Source organism: Colletes latitarsis, chromosome 11 (genome assembly GCF_051014445.1).
Source record: "Colletes latitarsis isolate SP2378_abdomen chromosome 11, iyColLati1, whole genome shotgun sequence".
Taxonomy (NCBI): domain Eukaryota; kingdom Metazoa; phylum Arthropoda; class Insecta; order Hymenoptera; family Colletidae; genus Colletes; species Colletes latitarsis.
In genome coordinates this window covers 17,542,235-17,557,333 of record NC_135144.1, presented here as the reverse complement: position 1 = coordinate 17,557,333, position 15,099 = coordinate 17,542,235, and the positions used below count along the sequence as shown (strand labels likewise).

Genomic DNA, 15,099 nt, shown 5'->3' with positions numbered 1-15,099 from the left:
ACGATACAAGCTCGAGTGCCGGCAATTACCCATATAAAAGAGAATGTTACTTATCTCATTCAGTCTCACTCGCTGTCTTTTTTTTTTTGGTTGACTACAGTCGTCGGTGAAAGTTTAAGGGCGATGGATACTTGCTAGTCTCCAATTTCGCCATCGATTATTAACAAAATTTACTTTTATCGTTACATGTACATCCAACCTGTCGAGGTCTATCGTTACAAAAACAATGATATCCTCGTTATCCCGAGTCTAAACGTAATCCATTAGCTACTTTCCAGGCCGAGGCTCGTCGTACGAGCCGACGAATGAAAAGAAACGTTTTCTGCGTCAGCTGGTCGCTACGTGAAAGCAGCATCAGCCGGTTGGTGAATCCTTCGCGCCGGATAAAAGGGATGGGGCGAGGTGAAGAGTGAATCACAGAATCACGAGGATAATATAATATACTGTAGCAGGATCCAACGAGTGGCGGGGATTGGCTGACATAACCCCCGTAGATATGGGAAATACATGTCAGGGGGGCCCTGTGTGTCGGGCCTCCTCTACAACAGAGCGCGTATCCCCTCGAGGGAAGAGATCTTCATCCTCTCTCGAGTGTCGAGGGCTCATCCGTTCGAGAGGATCATTGTCGAGTATCCGCGATTAAGATCGACGTCCCTTTGCGCGATTCGCGTTACCGGTCACGGATACCCACACAGTATCCTTTCGTTTTTTTTTTCTACGTTCTACCATCGTCTTTCGTTCCTTTCATTCTTGCTTCGCGCCAACGGCAAAAGTGTGCTCGTAAATTAGCCTTTGGAAACGTGTTTCCAAAATTCACGGGAGCTACGAGAGCCTTTCAATCGAATTCATCAAACGATACCTAATTTTTATGAATTCTTCGTGAGACGTGGAGTAACTGACCCAGTAATATTTTATGTACTTACGAACCACTAAAACTTTTCTTTCTTGCATTTTTTTCAATGTAATTACCACCCACGAAAAGAATTGTGACTAGTAAATATATTTCTATTTCTGTTTAGAATCTCTAGGGTTGCGATTCTCGAATTTTCCACGTACATCTTTATTAGTCCCATCTCTTCTGAACTCTTGAACCCGCCATTGCCTAAAGCACAATATTCTTCAGGCACCTAAGCCCAGGAATTCAACAGTTATACCCGCATCCAATTTCAACGTCCTGAAACGTAAACATGATCCGAGCTCCGGCGTTTGGAAAATCCGGTAACGCAATTTCAGAGTCAACCCGTGCCTGTTCCACCGTTGCCTCGAAGGGTGAAACTAAGCGGGAGAATCCCCCATGGTCGTTGGCTCGTGATTGGGTCTCTTCGAGTCTGGTAGGGATTCGGGGACGCGTCGGTGGGCGTGGCCAGCGTCAGAACCACCGATCTAGAGCCTTCCCCGGCCCGCTAGTCCTTAGTCTCCACCGAGACGCCGTTGGGCGCAGTTGGTTGCGCGGTATCGTAGACTTGATCATTCGCAGATCGAATTTCATACGTTCGAGTGAAACGTTCCACGAGTGAAAACGGTTTTTGATCACCATTGCATTATTCTGCGTCGAGTTACTTGATCGTAAGGTCGTTGTCGGAAGATCTTCGTCGATAAAAGCTTCTCAAGATGATGCATACGATGAGCGAACACCCCGGAGGACCCGGAGGGCTAGGTGTCAGCGTGTTGCCTTTCGACGGAATGGGCCTGTACGAGCAACCACGGCCTAGGTTCATGTTCAAAGTGCCCAGAGTGGTCCCCGACCAGAAGGACAAGTTTGGCAGCGACGAACTGTTCAGGCGACTTTGTCGAGAAAGCGAGGTTAGTGTATTTGGCTTTCTTTGTAAATTGAGAAGATCCTAATTATCTTCTGTTTATTCCACTTATAAATTCATTCGTAAAATTGAGTTCGTTGAGGGATTGTTTGAACCAATATCTTCCCGAATAAAGTTGCAAGCTAGAAATTAATGTACGAGTGAATCTAATGTTTTTATTCGTTATTCCGTGAATATTTGTAAACGAAAATCCGAATACAACATCGATCTTCGTGGTACTTAATCTGTAATCTGTGTACAATTGATATTTGGGACGAAGAATCTTTCTGTTCGCGTTCGTGGAACGTACTTGTTTACACAAACAGTGCGAAACATGCCTCGGAATCGAAATTCGAAATTACACGAATTGTAACGATACAAATCGCAATGTAATTCCTTTCGACTTCCATCGGTGACTCGTTCCGAATGATTGCAGTATTTCGTTTGATATTCAACGTGTTCTTCTCTTCTCAGCATGATTCATAAGATTCCTGGGACGTTTATTTCTGCACGACTCGATTCTTCCTCGTATATTGTCATTTAAATTATCAAGATAAAATTTATCGCAAAGAAAACAATATTCGAACAGTTAAATCGAATAATTTTATTCGTTTAGAAGTTTTACTTGCCTCTGGCGCGTAGGAAATACCCAGGAATGTAAGGAAAAAGATGATTCATCGCAAATACAGTAAATCGCTTGAAAGGAATGTCCTCATTTTCTCGAATCATAATTGTTCCTATTAAAACTGCCGCGAATTTCTCGATGTTCATTAAATTGAAGGGGGGGATTCTCGTCTAACAGGTTCAAAAGATCTTTCGTTTCTCCCGTAAATTAAAAGTACCAGAAATCGCCGTAACTATCACAACCAAAATGATTCTGTTTCAGGTTAGGTACACCGGTTACAGAGACAGGCCAGTTGAGGAACGTCGTGTACGCTTTCAAAATGGCTGTCGGGAGGGTCATACCGAGATTGCGTTCACGGCGACGGGCACGAATCTCCAGCTCGTTTTTGGTAACGCTTCCGGGAACTACGCCGTGGACGCCGGTGACTGCGATTTCGAGAAGGATTGTGGCAAGGTAGGCGAACTTTCTACTAGGATTCAAACGTTTTTCCATGGAAAATTCGTCATACGGTTGGATTATGAAAACTCCTTGAATTTTTCTGCATTCGAATATTCGAAAATTCTAGTTTTTTTTTTTATCTTTACGAAGACGATGCTAAAACTAATATTTTATATATCTATATACTAATATTTAATGGGACGTATGATTTAATCGAAACAACAATAATTAATGGTAGAATTTTTATACTTTCTATTTAACACGTTAACCCCTTAACGTTCATGCCCGAGTCTGACTGCTTTGAAAAACGATATTTGTTTAATCTAATCGTTTAATGGATGATAATATTTGTTTCCTTTCAAATTATACGTTGAATACAACATTGTAAGTAACAAAAACTGCATTCTTTGAAACAAATCCAATAAAGAAAACTGATCATTCTTGGTTAACCCGAAAAATATGAGCTGTTAAGGGGTTAAGGTATACCTTAAAGTTCCGTACCGTTCTCTAAGAGATCTGTTACTGGACTGTGACTTAACCCGCAGAAGAAAGACGAGAGTGAAGCGCAGTTCGCCCTAGCGACGAACTCTTATCTTCGTATAATAAACACCATGAATTCGTAGAACCCATGGTCAAAACTAAAAGGAAACTCCAGACACATACAATCGTCGCTGGAGATGATTTTTGTAACATAGTAAGACGGTTAGGAAATCCAACAATCGTCGTAGACAAAATTATACGTCAACAAATTGAAAGTTGCAAAATGTCCGAATATTTAAGTGTCTGGCTATAGTTATTTTTCTATGAGAATCGACGGTCACGCATCAGCGTGGGCCCCGTAAAACCGTCGGCGGGTCTAATTGGAGAATAGCAGCCCGACAAATGGGAGGTCATTAAACGGGGCCAGTTTGAACGGGACGTCTAGTTTTCATGTCCTTGGCGTCGTATGTCCCCGGGACACGTCGTGTATCGCCCCCGCTAGCAATTTAGTATCCGTTTCTGCCTCTCGAACAATGGTGTCACCGTGTCAGCGTTTTCGCCGAGACGAGAGAATGATATCCGGTCCCAAATTTTTTGACCGTCTCGACGGGAGGTTTGCCCGACTTGCGACACGACTGGCTGACGAGTCAATTTGCGCGAAACTTTTGGAAATTGTGTTTTAACAGCCGACGAAAGATTCTCGGGCGATTTATTTGCGATCGATCGTCCAAAGACGATAAATATTTCTCGCTGGCATTAAAATAGTCATGATTATATAGAATTATAATGTTTATATTTTTCGCTATGTGAGGGATACGGAGATTATCGGCTTATTCCATGTTCTTACTGCTTTTTCATTCGGCTAGAATTTAAGAGTATGCTTGAAACTGGTTTTCTCGTACGCCGACGCCGACGGAGGGGCGTCGCCATCGCGATCGATAGATGCGTCGCGAATCCGCCATTTTCTAAACACCGCGCGTCCGGATTGTGCGTATGCCATATATTCACGATTAAATTCGTAACTTTCATTCGTTTAATCAACATCTCGATCTTCGTTCTCATTTTACACGTTCGAATCTATCCTAATCACTCTTAAATAGCGTTCCAACGTTTTGTACTTTGTTTTACGCTATTATAATAATAAATAAATCAATATTTTTAAGAATAATTCATCACACGTTCCTCACACCTTGTATGAGGTACACTAGAGGAAATATTTTTAAAAGTGTGTAGGTAATTAAATAGTACATTTTTTACTAATATAGCGAATGCATTGCACCCACTTTTCACGCGTATATGCGCCGCCCGCGTGCATAAATGCCTTCGAATAACCTACGATCATAAACATCCGCAGTCTAATAATAATACGTAAAGTTAAAACCGGGGATGTCAAAACACGTCGAAGGCACGCGTTCGAAAGTTAAATGGAGACGCAAGCAGCGCGGGAGATTTTAAAAATCGAGAGAATCAGCGACAGCCATTAAGAGCTACCAGAGTCAATTAGCGCTTTTCCAAATCCGTGAAACGAGCCGAGAGGCTGCCGCCAGATGCCCCAAGTCTTCACTAGTCACCTGGTATATAATGGGTAATAAATCTCGCTCCGTCCCTCTTGGAATCCTCCGACGGGTAAACGGAGGGAAGTCCTTTGGATCTCCGGGCACTTTCGAGCTTTGGAGAACCCGAAACGACCTGTGACGCCACATTTCTGCCTCCCGCTGGAGTTCAATATTTCCTACTATGTCGCAATGGATCACGCAGCCATCAATTTTAGCTAATATTGATTTTAAAATTTGGACATTGAGTCGATATTGGAATTTATTAAGACATCGTTTCGATGCTTCGATTAATCTTTCAGTAGATAAAAATATTTTTTCCATATTCCAATAGCGAAACGGAACATAAAAAAATAATTGGTCCAACGCCTTTTTCGCAATAAATTATAAAAAAATTCGATGATTCTTTGTTTATATCATGACACCCTCCCTAATGTATTCGTAATCAATTCGTAGTCTCGACGTGCGTTCGTGAATCACTGTTTCGTTCAAATGGTGGCAGCAGTCGCTTTTCTAGATTCGTCTCAGCTATCAGGGAACAAGAGTCCGCGCTAACGATTCATTATTTCTCCAACTCGAGAAGAGGAGACACATGAGGTGCTCCGGTTGTTTACGCGACGACCCGCCGGCCACCGTTTTGTTTTAATCGACAATGAGCGGAGGAGAGAAAGAGACCGTAATAAAGAACGACGCACGGCGGGCACGTGTCTGCCTTCATTGTCCCTCGTAGCCGTTCCCCGTAGAGAGGAAATAATTAAGGGAGAGATCTAGAGAGCGAGATAGAGCTCGATAAAGACCGACTAAATGAAAGGGCGCGACGGTGGCGCTGCCATCGCTCGGAATTCCCCGCTTTCCGTCGATCTTATCGAGATTCTCGTTGCTTCGCGCACGCTTTTTTCCGCCCTCTTTCGTTTAACCCCTTATCGTACGATTTAATTACGTATCATTCGTTTCAACAAATCGACTGCCAACTACGAGTTCTAATAAGGAGCATAACCGACCCGATAACCTCAAGTTTCGAAAATAAAATTGAAGTTCGCCAATCGAAAATTTTTCCATTACTTTTCCTCCAAACGTTCGTTTATTCCCTTGATTTCGTTGTTTTTTTTTCACGAACAATCGTGTAATTTTCTCCTGGTCCAAGAATGGATATTAGAACAAAAATTAACGGTCTTCTCTGGCTCGAGGCATAAATTTCACGTCCGAAATCGAAACGCGTTGACTTAGGTCAAGATGATTTACAACTCTGTCGGGATACTCGGTAGTCCTTTCGTTGGGCTAAATATAAGTCCTAGGGACTACTTCGGTTCCTCGAACAGGAATCCCTTTCTCCTTCCAGTCGTAAAATTCCACGCGGTACGAGCAAAAACTTCATTTTTTTATTTTTGCACGTTACGTCTCTCGCGATTAGTAGAATCTCCGTTACTATTCATTATGGTGCCACGGCATTCTGAAATTCCGTGCGTTTTTCGACAAAGTCTGTCGTGAAAAATTACTTGTGGAATGTCCGGTAAAACGATTCGAAAACTACAGAAGAGAAAAAGTCTACAGCAAATGCGATCTGCGGGAAAAACAAAGGGATCCCTAGTCGGGCACGCGCGATGACCGTATGCGAGTCCCTGGCCGGTCGTCCTTTCCGCCAGGACATCGTCGACGTATGGTTGCGATTCGAAGCATTGTGTTCGAAGTGGACCTAGCGCAAAAAGGCACGGGCAACGCCTACCGAAAAACAAAAGAGCCGTCGAAATAGCCGGTCGTTTGTCTCGGCACTGTTTTACAGGCCTTTCCACCCTTTCGGTATTTTTCACCCCTCTCGTTCCGACAACGGGGTTGACTACGTCTATCTGCTCGGCGTTTTTTTCTCCGTTCGGTACCGCGACATGCAAATTCGACTGGTGAAAGGGTTGAAACGCGTGAAAGAGACGCGCGCGCGTTACAGTTTAAATATCGCCGACCATTATAAGGGCGATAATGGGTCACGCCCATGGCGACACGGACGAAGAAAGGTGTGAAATAGATTTTGTTAGTTTTTCTGCCTACCCCCGGTTCGCGTGAGAAATTCTCTTGGACTCCTCCGACGGTTTAACTTCTTGTTTTTTTCTCGCCCCCCTTTCCCGGGGTTTCAAATGCCCGGTGTTAAATGGTTCGACGAGAGTCGACTTTGTATCTGACCGTTTTGACGACTTTGAATCGAATGGGGTTGGACCAGTGTTCTTTGTTCTTGAATGTTATTAACTCTTTTACGGGACGAGACATTTAATTTTTTTACCGATCTTATCGAAACACATTTACAGATGTAGTCATTCTAGTGTCGAATATCCAGAGTGTTCGGCCACCCTTGGAAAAAATTTTAATGAGGGATTCTAGAGGTCAAAATATGACGAAAATCAAGAATACTAATTTGTTGATGGAGGCTTCGTTAAAAAGTTATTAACGTTTAAAGTTCCGCCTGTACTGAATTTTTTTCTAGAAAGTGAGTAGGATTTCGGGGGTAGGTCTATTCACGAAAAATGATTGTAATTGACCCCTGCAACCGAAAGTAATTTTTTTAGAACAATTTGAAATTTTTTAATTTTGTCGAAAAATTTCACACCTTCTCGAATTTTTTTCCCGAAAGTGAGTAGGATTTCGGGGGTATGTTTATTCACCAAAAATGATTGTAATTGGCCCCTGTAACTAAATTGAATTTTTTTAGTATGATTTGAAATTTCTCAATTTCGTTTAAAAATTTCAGTATCGACTCGAATTTTTTTCTCGAAAATGCGTAGGATTTCGTGGGTATGTATAATGACCAAACATGATAGTAATTGACCCCTGTAACTAAACATAATTTTTTTAGTATGATTTGAAATTTTTCAATTTCGTTTGAAAATTTCAGTATCTACTCGAATTTTTTTCTCGAAAATGGCTAGGATTTCAGGGGTACGTGTATTCACCAAAAATGATTGTAATTCAGGCCCGAAATCAAAAATAATTTTTTCAGAATAATTTGAAATTTTTTAATAACTTCTTAATGAAGCTTCAGTCAAGAAATCGATATTCTTGATTTTCTCTAGAATTTCTCATTAAAATTTTTCCCAGGAGTGGCCGAACACCCTGTATAGCATTATGGAGCTAGTATTTTATGGTTATCGAGATATGTGCAAAGGAAGCTGTCGAAATATAATTGTACCTTCGCCATTTAACAAATGTATCCTGGCGTTGATGATAACGCATTATACTTCGTTCAACGAGAAGAGGCAGGTCTTTATTCGTCGACTATCGCGTGAATTATACACTGTCCTTCGAGATGCGAATCCGACGGGTTTCCCCGTTACGTGTCCACGCGACGCTTTGTGAATCGACGACGATTCGTACGCGAGACGTATTGCAGTCATTGTATGTCAAAATCTATTGTCGGTGGTATCTGACGTCAACCTGTTTACGTTGAACACTCTGACGATGCAATTCCTCGAAATGACGTTACGGAACTAATTCTACTACGGCGATTTCCCTGTTCTTCCACGTATGGGTGACTTGGATTCCTCGCTAAGGATATACAGAAATTAATTCTCGAGGGAAAAGCGTTTAAGCCCTTGCACTACGCTGAAATTCGGAAGAAACCGTACCTAACCTATACGCCCAATTGATCGGAACGAACCCTAATATCGGAACTTGAAACACGGTATTGCGATCGATGGAATATCGATATTTTCTAGTTCGACTCGTGATATTCATATTTTGTTGAAATGTCGATTACGAATTACACTCGAGTTATTCACGAAGTTTGGCCTAAAATTTTCATCACGAGTCGGACTCGTGAAAATAGTGGAAGGGATTAAGGAAATAAGCCTCGTCAGAATCATGAATTTCTACGAGATTACAAGAATAAATTCGATAATTTGTAGGTTATGTAATTTCCAATTGACGGAAAAGAAAGTTTCTCAGGTTCGAAGATCCGAAATTTCCACCGCCAACAGAGATCGCCGAATCGTTTGGTCTTTCTCTAAAAAAAAGGGGACAAACGATTCGATTATCGAACCGACGGAGAGTCGCAGTCGCCCGCTGACGATTTCCCGCCGGTCGATTATGATTCGACAAAGAGCCGCACGCTGCGAGGCTACATTGTTACGTCGTGCCGACAACCAGCTGTATGCTTCGACGTAAAAAAAGGAAACAGAAATGAAAAGAATGAGACGAGGCTCGTAACGATGATTTTTCCTCCGACTTGTTACTTGGTTCCACATTTTTTGTGCCCGTTCGCGGAAAGCTGTTTCTTTACCGCGAGCAATTCGACGTCGATTCGATGTTTGGAACGTTTGACACGCTCAATTTAACGAGGTTAAAAGTTCAAAGTGTTTCACTCTGGAATAGGGGCACATTTCTTCGCGACGTGAAGTAATTCTCTTACGACAAAAGCAGAAGAACGACATCTAACGAAATGAGTACAAATAACAAATAATAGTGTTCATAGATGGCGTGGCTATTGGAATTGTTCTAGTAATTACGATAGTCATTTTCCCCGTCTCCGATTGAATTCTTCGAACGTCGTATTAACATTTCGTTGCAGCATATAATCGAGTAATCGATGCTTCAATTTTGTCGATTAAACGTCGAAGAAAATTATAGATTTTCCACGGTAAATTCCAAGAAGGAAACAAAGTATTTCTCGAAACGAACCTGGGGCGAAACATCGACGGGGGTTTTTCACGGTCAGCTTGGATTTCGTAACAGTTCCTAAACTTTACAACGCGACCGGAAACGGGGCCATTTGCCAGGAAATAAAATAACCCTGTCGAGCAGGGCCGAGATAATTGCCCGTTTCGACTTTTTCGAGACCCGGCGGCTAGGCCCATCCGTCCCTTGCTTCGCGTAAATTGTACGCTGGTCAACGTCGTTGTCCGTGTCGTAAAACCAAGGACCGTTTAGTCTTTCGAAAATTTTGTTGCCGGCTTTTACGCACCGTCGACCACCATTTTACAATACCGACTTGGGGCGAATTTCATTCGAAAGGAAGGGAGGAAATAATTATTTCAAACGAATATAGACAACTGTTTTAAACGAATGTAAAAAACAATTATTATACAGGGTGTTCAACGAGAATTTGTCGATTGAAGCTTCGTTAAAAAGTTACTAACAAAATTATTGTTAAAAATTATTAATAAAATTTTTCTACCTACGCGAATTTTTTTCTCGTAAGTGTGTAGGATTTTCGAGGTATTTGTATTCACCGAAAATGATTGTAATTGATCCCCGCAGCCGAAAATAATTTTTTCAGAACAATTTGAAATTTTTTTTTTGCCGAAAAATTTTCTGGTCTAATGTGAGGCCACTGAAATTTCATGCATATCTTTAAAACGTCATAACTTCTGAACGGATTGGACGATTTCAATGTTTAAAAAAGCAATCAACGCGTATTTTAGCGAAGAATATGTAGAAATTCTAAAAATATTGGAAAAGTTGATCCTTGACCCCGTAAAATGCGAAAAACCCCATAAAAGTGGTCCAATTTTCAAACGGCCATAACTCCTACAATAGTGAACGTATCTCATTGAAATTTTTTTTTAAGTAGAGCTCACGGATACCTACAAATAAGTACTAAACAACTTTTCCATACAGCGCCAACCAAATTTATTAAAAATAAAAAACGAATGTTTAAGAAAAATCGACAGGGGGTAGGTGCCTAAATTTTTTGACAAAATTAAAAAGTTTGAAATCATTCTGGAAAAATTATTTTCGGTTGTGGGGATCAATTACAGTCATTTTTGGTCATTAGACATACCCTCGAAATCCTATGCATTTTCGAGAAAAAAATTCAGTACGGGCGGAACTTTAAACGTTAATAATTTTTTAAGGAAGCCTCAACCAATAAATTGATATTCTTGATTCTCGTCTTATTTTGGCCTCGAGAATCTCCTAATCAAATTTTTTCTAGAGTTGGCCGAACATCCTGTATAGGAGTATAAGATTAAAGAATTATTCAACATAAAAGTAAGAAACAATTGTTAGAAATAAAATTTCAAATCATTTCTCAGAAATTTGTTTTCCATTTAAGTTTGGACATTGTGTTTAAACTATTTGTGGTAGAATAATGTTTTTGGAATAGTAGGCAAAAATTCGTCGATAAGGGGCTCGATTTCCGTATTGTTCTCGACGCCGTCCCTCCTCTTGTACTGTCGGCTTTGCAATTTCATATTTCCTCGAAGCTTGTACCGTCCAATCTGCGTAATCGTTCGTTGGAAATAAGAAACTCGGGCCGGAGGAGGGGTCAGGGGGGCCGAAACATGATTGAAACTTGAAGACGGGTTACGAGAGCCCTAATGGACCCCTCCCACGATGCATCTGCGGCGTACAAGCATCTCCACAAACGACGGTGGGGGGGAATCGTCTCCAGAACATCGAAACGGAAAAGTGGTCTCGTGTAGCAGGCTTGCGATTTCTTGTTCGTTAGAAATTACTTTGATGATTCCCGGGTGTCTTGCGCGAGCAAGTTCCCTCGAGTTTCTTGGTCACGCCCCGCCGAGAAATTGAGGATCGCGCGTGCAATCAATCGCGCGATTTTTTGTGTTCGTTCAATGTACCTTTAATGATGATTATTTTTAAACGAAAGAAAAAAATAATTCTCCGTTTCGTTTCCTGAATTATACATGTCCCCGTTACAATAATAGCAGGACTGGTCAGTAATTCGAGGGTCGTAGCTTCGAAATCAGCGCCGTATCTTGGTTATTTCCCCTCGATTCCTACGTTCGATAAATTTGAATAAACAGTTTTCTTCAGGTGTCCCCGAAATGTTCACCAGAAACCGGTGTTTCTGATTTCAGGTGCATCTGAGGTCGCAGCTGATAATGAACGGTGTGTGCGTGTTGTGGCGGGGTTGGATCGACCTGGAGAGGCTCGACGGGGTCGGATGCCTAGAGTTCGACGAGAAACGGGCGGCCGAGGAGGACGCTGTCCTTCGCGATCAGTTGGAACGTTACAGCCAACGAGTGCGCGAGTTCGACGAGAAACAGAGGGCGTACAGGAACGCTGCCGCGCAGCCGCCGCACCTGAATCACCATCATCACCATCACCATCACCACCACGGCCACCACGGTCACCACGTGACTGGAACCGGCACGGGAACCGCCAGAGGAATCGAGCCCCACCTTGCCCACCGACAAGACCCCGAGATGGAAGTCGGATTAAGAGCCTACTGAGGCAGCGAGAAATTCGCCAACAAGACCTCCTCTTGACTCCTTTTCGATCCCGGGCTGCATCCCTCTTATCGCCCTCGAGCCGGCTTGGAAGCTACCGGATGGGAAGAACCACGTGATATCCGTCGAAACGTTCGTTAGAGAGAAGAATAGATTGATCGGTACGTTGAACTCCTTAGGTGGTCGGGTAATCCTTAAACGATTGGAGAACGTGTGTGCCGTGGTGTCCCAGTGGGTGATGTGTCCGCAGTGTTCTATAGGAGGTTAGGTCTGGGTTTGAATCTTTGGTCATTTTGGGTAGCTTTGACAAACGTCTCCACTGTCCTCGTTAATAGAAATGGACGTTATTCTGCAAGAAATTAGAGTAGGATTTTGCACATACTATCCAGTGATGACTTGATGGCTAGGCACGCTGATTGGCCGTAGCGTAATAACCTGCTCTTACACGAACGAAACTTATAGGGACAAAGTAGGATAGGACAAGACTGAGAGGCATTGGAGTAATCGTACGCTCAAAATACTAGCCGTGAATAAAAGAAAAATATATCGTGGTTATGGAGACCCTACTACTATGCAACGTGTGACGTCAGAGCGAGCCTCCAGTGGGAATATGGCGGCGCGAAGACCTTCTCTCCTTGCCCTTGCCCCGTTTAGTTTGTTGGTGCCTAGCCAACAAGTCATCACTGGATAGTACATGTTATTCGGTCCACGCCCCTAAAATTTTGCAGACTTCCTTCCGAGTTTTATATTCGATCGAAGACGCGCATCAAGGACAAGTTTAGGTTAAGCGATTCGCGTGCATCCCTCTCGTGAAAGACGATCAGTTTGCACGGAAGAAATCATTACGCGATTAATATTTTATTTTCCCTGTCGTCGACCGGACGATCTTCGAGACTTGGAAACGCATCTGTAAACATAATCGCAACAACGCCGAATTTCTATGTACAATTATAACGACGATAAGAGTTTTTGTGGAAGGTTTTGAGAATCTGTGCGACGAGACTTCGTCCAGTGAAATGGTAAAACGACGTCGCGCCTAAATTCGAGTATAGCGTACGATTAACATATCAATTTAAAATATACGATCGATGCTGGATGGTCAACACGGCGTATCCTGGAAACTAGACCGAATCCCCCGATATATTCAAAGCTGGAACGGCTAGTTTAAAAATATAATCTAACTATTTCTGACATTGTTAAAAAGGCTATAATTTCTTGGATATAATTATTTTCAAACAAAAAGAAACGGAATTATGTTGACACTTAATCGCAATTGTGTTCACGATATTATGAAGGAGGGGGGGGCTATTGTACTTGATTTTTTTATAAAAGGAAATTTGAATAGTTGACAATTTAAAATTCAAGTTAGGTAGTAGGCTCATTTTTTGTAAGAATCCTGTACATTTTTAAAAGATCAACTATTTTCAAGAAATGCTATGGTTAAAGTATCGTTCGCGTTTTCCCCCGCATAATAAATCGGTCGGAAATATATAAATATACAAATACATATAATCAGTGCTCGCGTTTCAATTCTAATCGTGATTTTACTATAGAATTTCCCTTCATTTAAACTCGTCACGCGCGCACACGAATTTCATCGTCATTATTAAAATTTGTTTACAACGTCTATTGTTCCATTAATTTAAGAGTATGAAAACGAATAAAGACGAGTTAATTCAAACACGAACGACAACGAAAATTATTATCAATACGAGTGTTGTGTAAAAAAAAGTACGAGGGAAAATATACCGTATCCGTAGTGGGGATTGAAAATGAAATGATTCGTGTACCGTTTCTGTACAAGTTAACTCGTTCGTCTCGGTTATAGGTTAACTTTCTTTCCATGTGCCATCGAGCTTTCCAGATTGTAATTTTAAGTGGACCTGCAATTTAAAAAAAAAAGCCAATCTTTAAGAGGAATAATTTCCTCGATGAAAAGGAAAAAGGGCACGCGATCATGTTGCTCTGGAATTCCTGACGAAACGAAAGATTGACCGGTTGCGTCACATCCAAGCGACGAGACACGATGATTCACGGAATCTTTCGGAATTCTGCGAGCGCGCGCGCGAGTTAGTCGTCGAATAATTTTCTATTTGGTAATGGGCTGGGACTACTTGTTGAATATTTTGTATTCGAGTGTTCGAAGAACCTGGTGATTCAAATATTCGACGAATATATTCCCATACGCAAATAGTATGGCATTTCAGTACTCAAATATACGAGTAATATAGTAACTTGAATACCCAAGTATTCAAATGACACGGCATTCGAATACTTGAATACTCTGACAATAATATTAGAAGAGTCCCCAGCCCTAATTTGGTATACGTCGATCCACACCGATCCGCCACGCGATATCGTTTTTACGTTGTATTGTACATATTTGTAAAGATCGTTAGGTTAATTTTTCGTGGCTTCGAGCACCCTTTGAATCGCGACGGTGTGCGAATAGCGCTGGGAAACCCCCAAGAATGACGAACGAGCGTGGAGATCGCGCTCGAATTGTAAAAAGCTGTTTATCGATTAAATGTAATTTCCGTCGAACCGTGTCCATCTTTTCAGTAATATCCCAAACGAAACAACTTGTTCTTTCAGTTACGGATTCCAGAGACCAGTGATCTAGAAGAACCATTTCTTGGACGCCATGTTTGGTAAGGATAATACTACAGATATAAAATATGTTGTCAATTGCAATCAAAATTAATTATAGTTGAAAGGTTAATCAAAATAAAAGTTTTAATTATTGTTCACGGGAACAATGAATACGTTTCGATCGGGTGAAACTGAGAAAGGATCAACGGTCGACTTTCCGTTGGTTTCGCGACGATCTTAAGGAACCGTCCGTGGGAAGTGACAAGGGTCCTTGTTCCCCCCGTATCGGTTCTCCGCGAGTAGGGCTTCTTATAAGAATTCCACGGCTCGCATTATCGTCTTACATCGAGCCAATGCCCGCGTAATTGCTTGTTTCGCGAACTTTAGCTGTTTCTTCGTAAAAATTTCACATTCGTTTCCGTTACTAAACATCTCTTGACTCG

General features: G+C 41.8%; 1 protein-coding gene across 1 annotated transcript; it reads left to right on the top strand.

Annotated features, from left to right (window-relative positions):
• The first annotated feature begins 1,401 nt into the window (after window positions 1-1,401).
• LOC143347932 (protein big brother) lies at window positions 1,402-14,608 on the top strand. Its single transcript, XM_076777595.1, has 3 exons — window positions 1,402-1,803; window positions 2,683-2,874; window positions 11,693-14,608. The coding sequence occupies exons 1-3, from the start codon at window positions 1,612-1,614 to the stop codon at window positions 12,065-12,067; spliced, it is 759 nt and encodes a 252-aa protein (XP_076633710.1). The 5' UTR covers window positions 1,402-1,611; the 3' UTR covers window positions 12,068-14,608.
• Window positions 14,609-15,099: the final 491 nt, after the last annotated feature.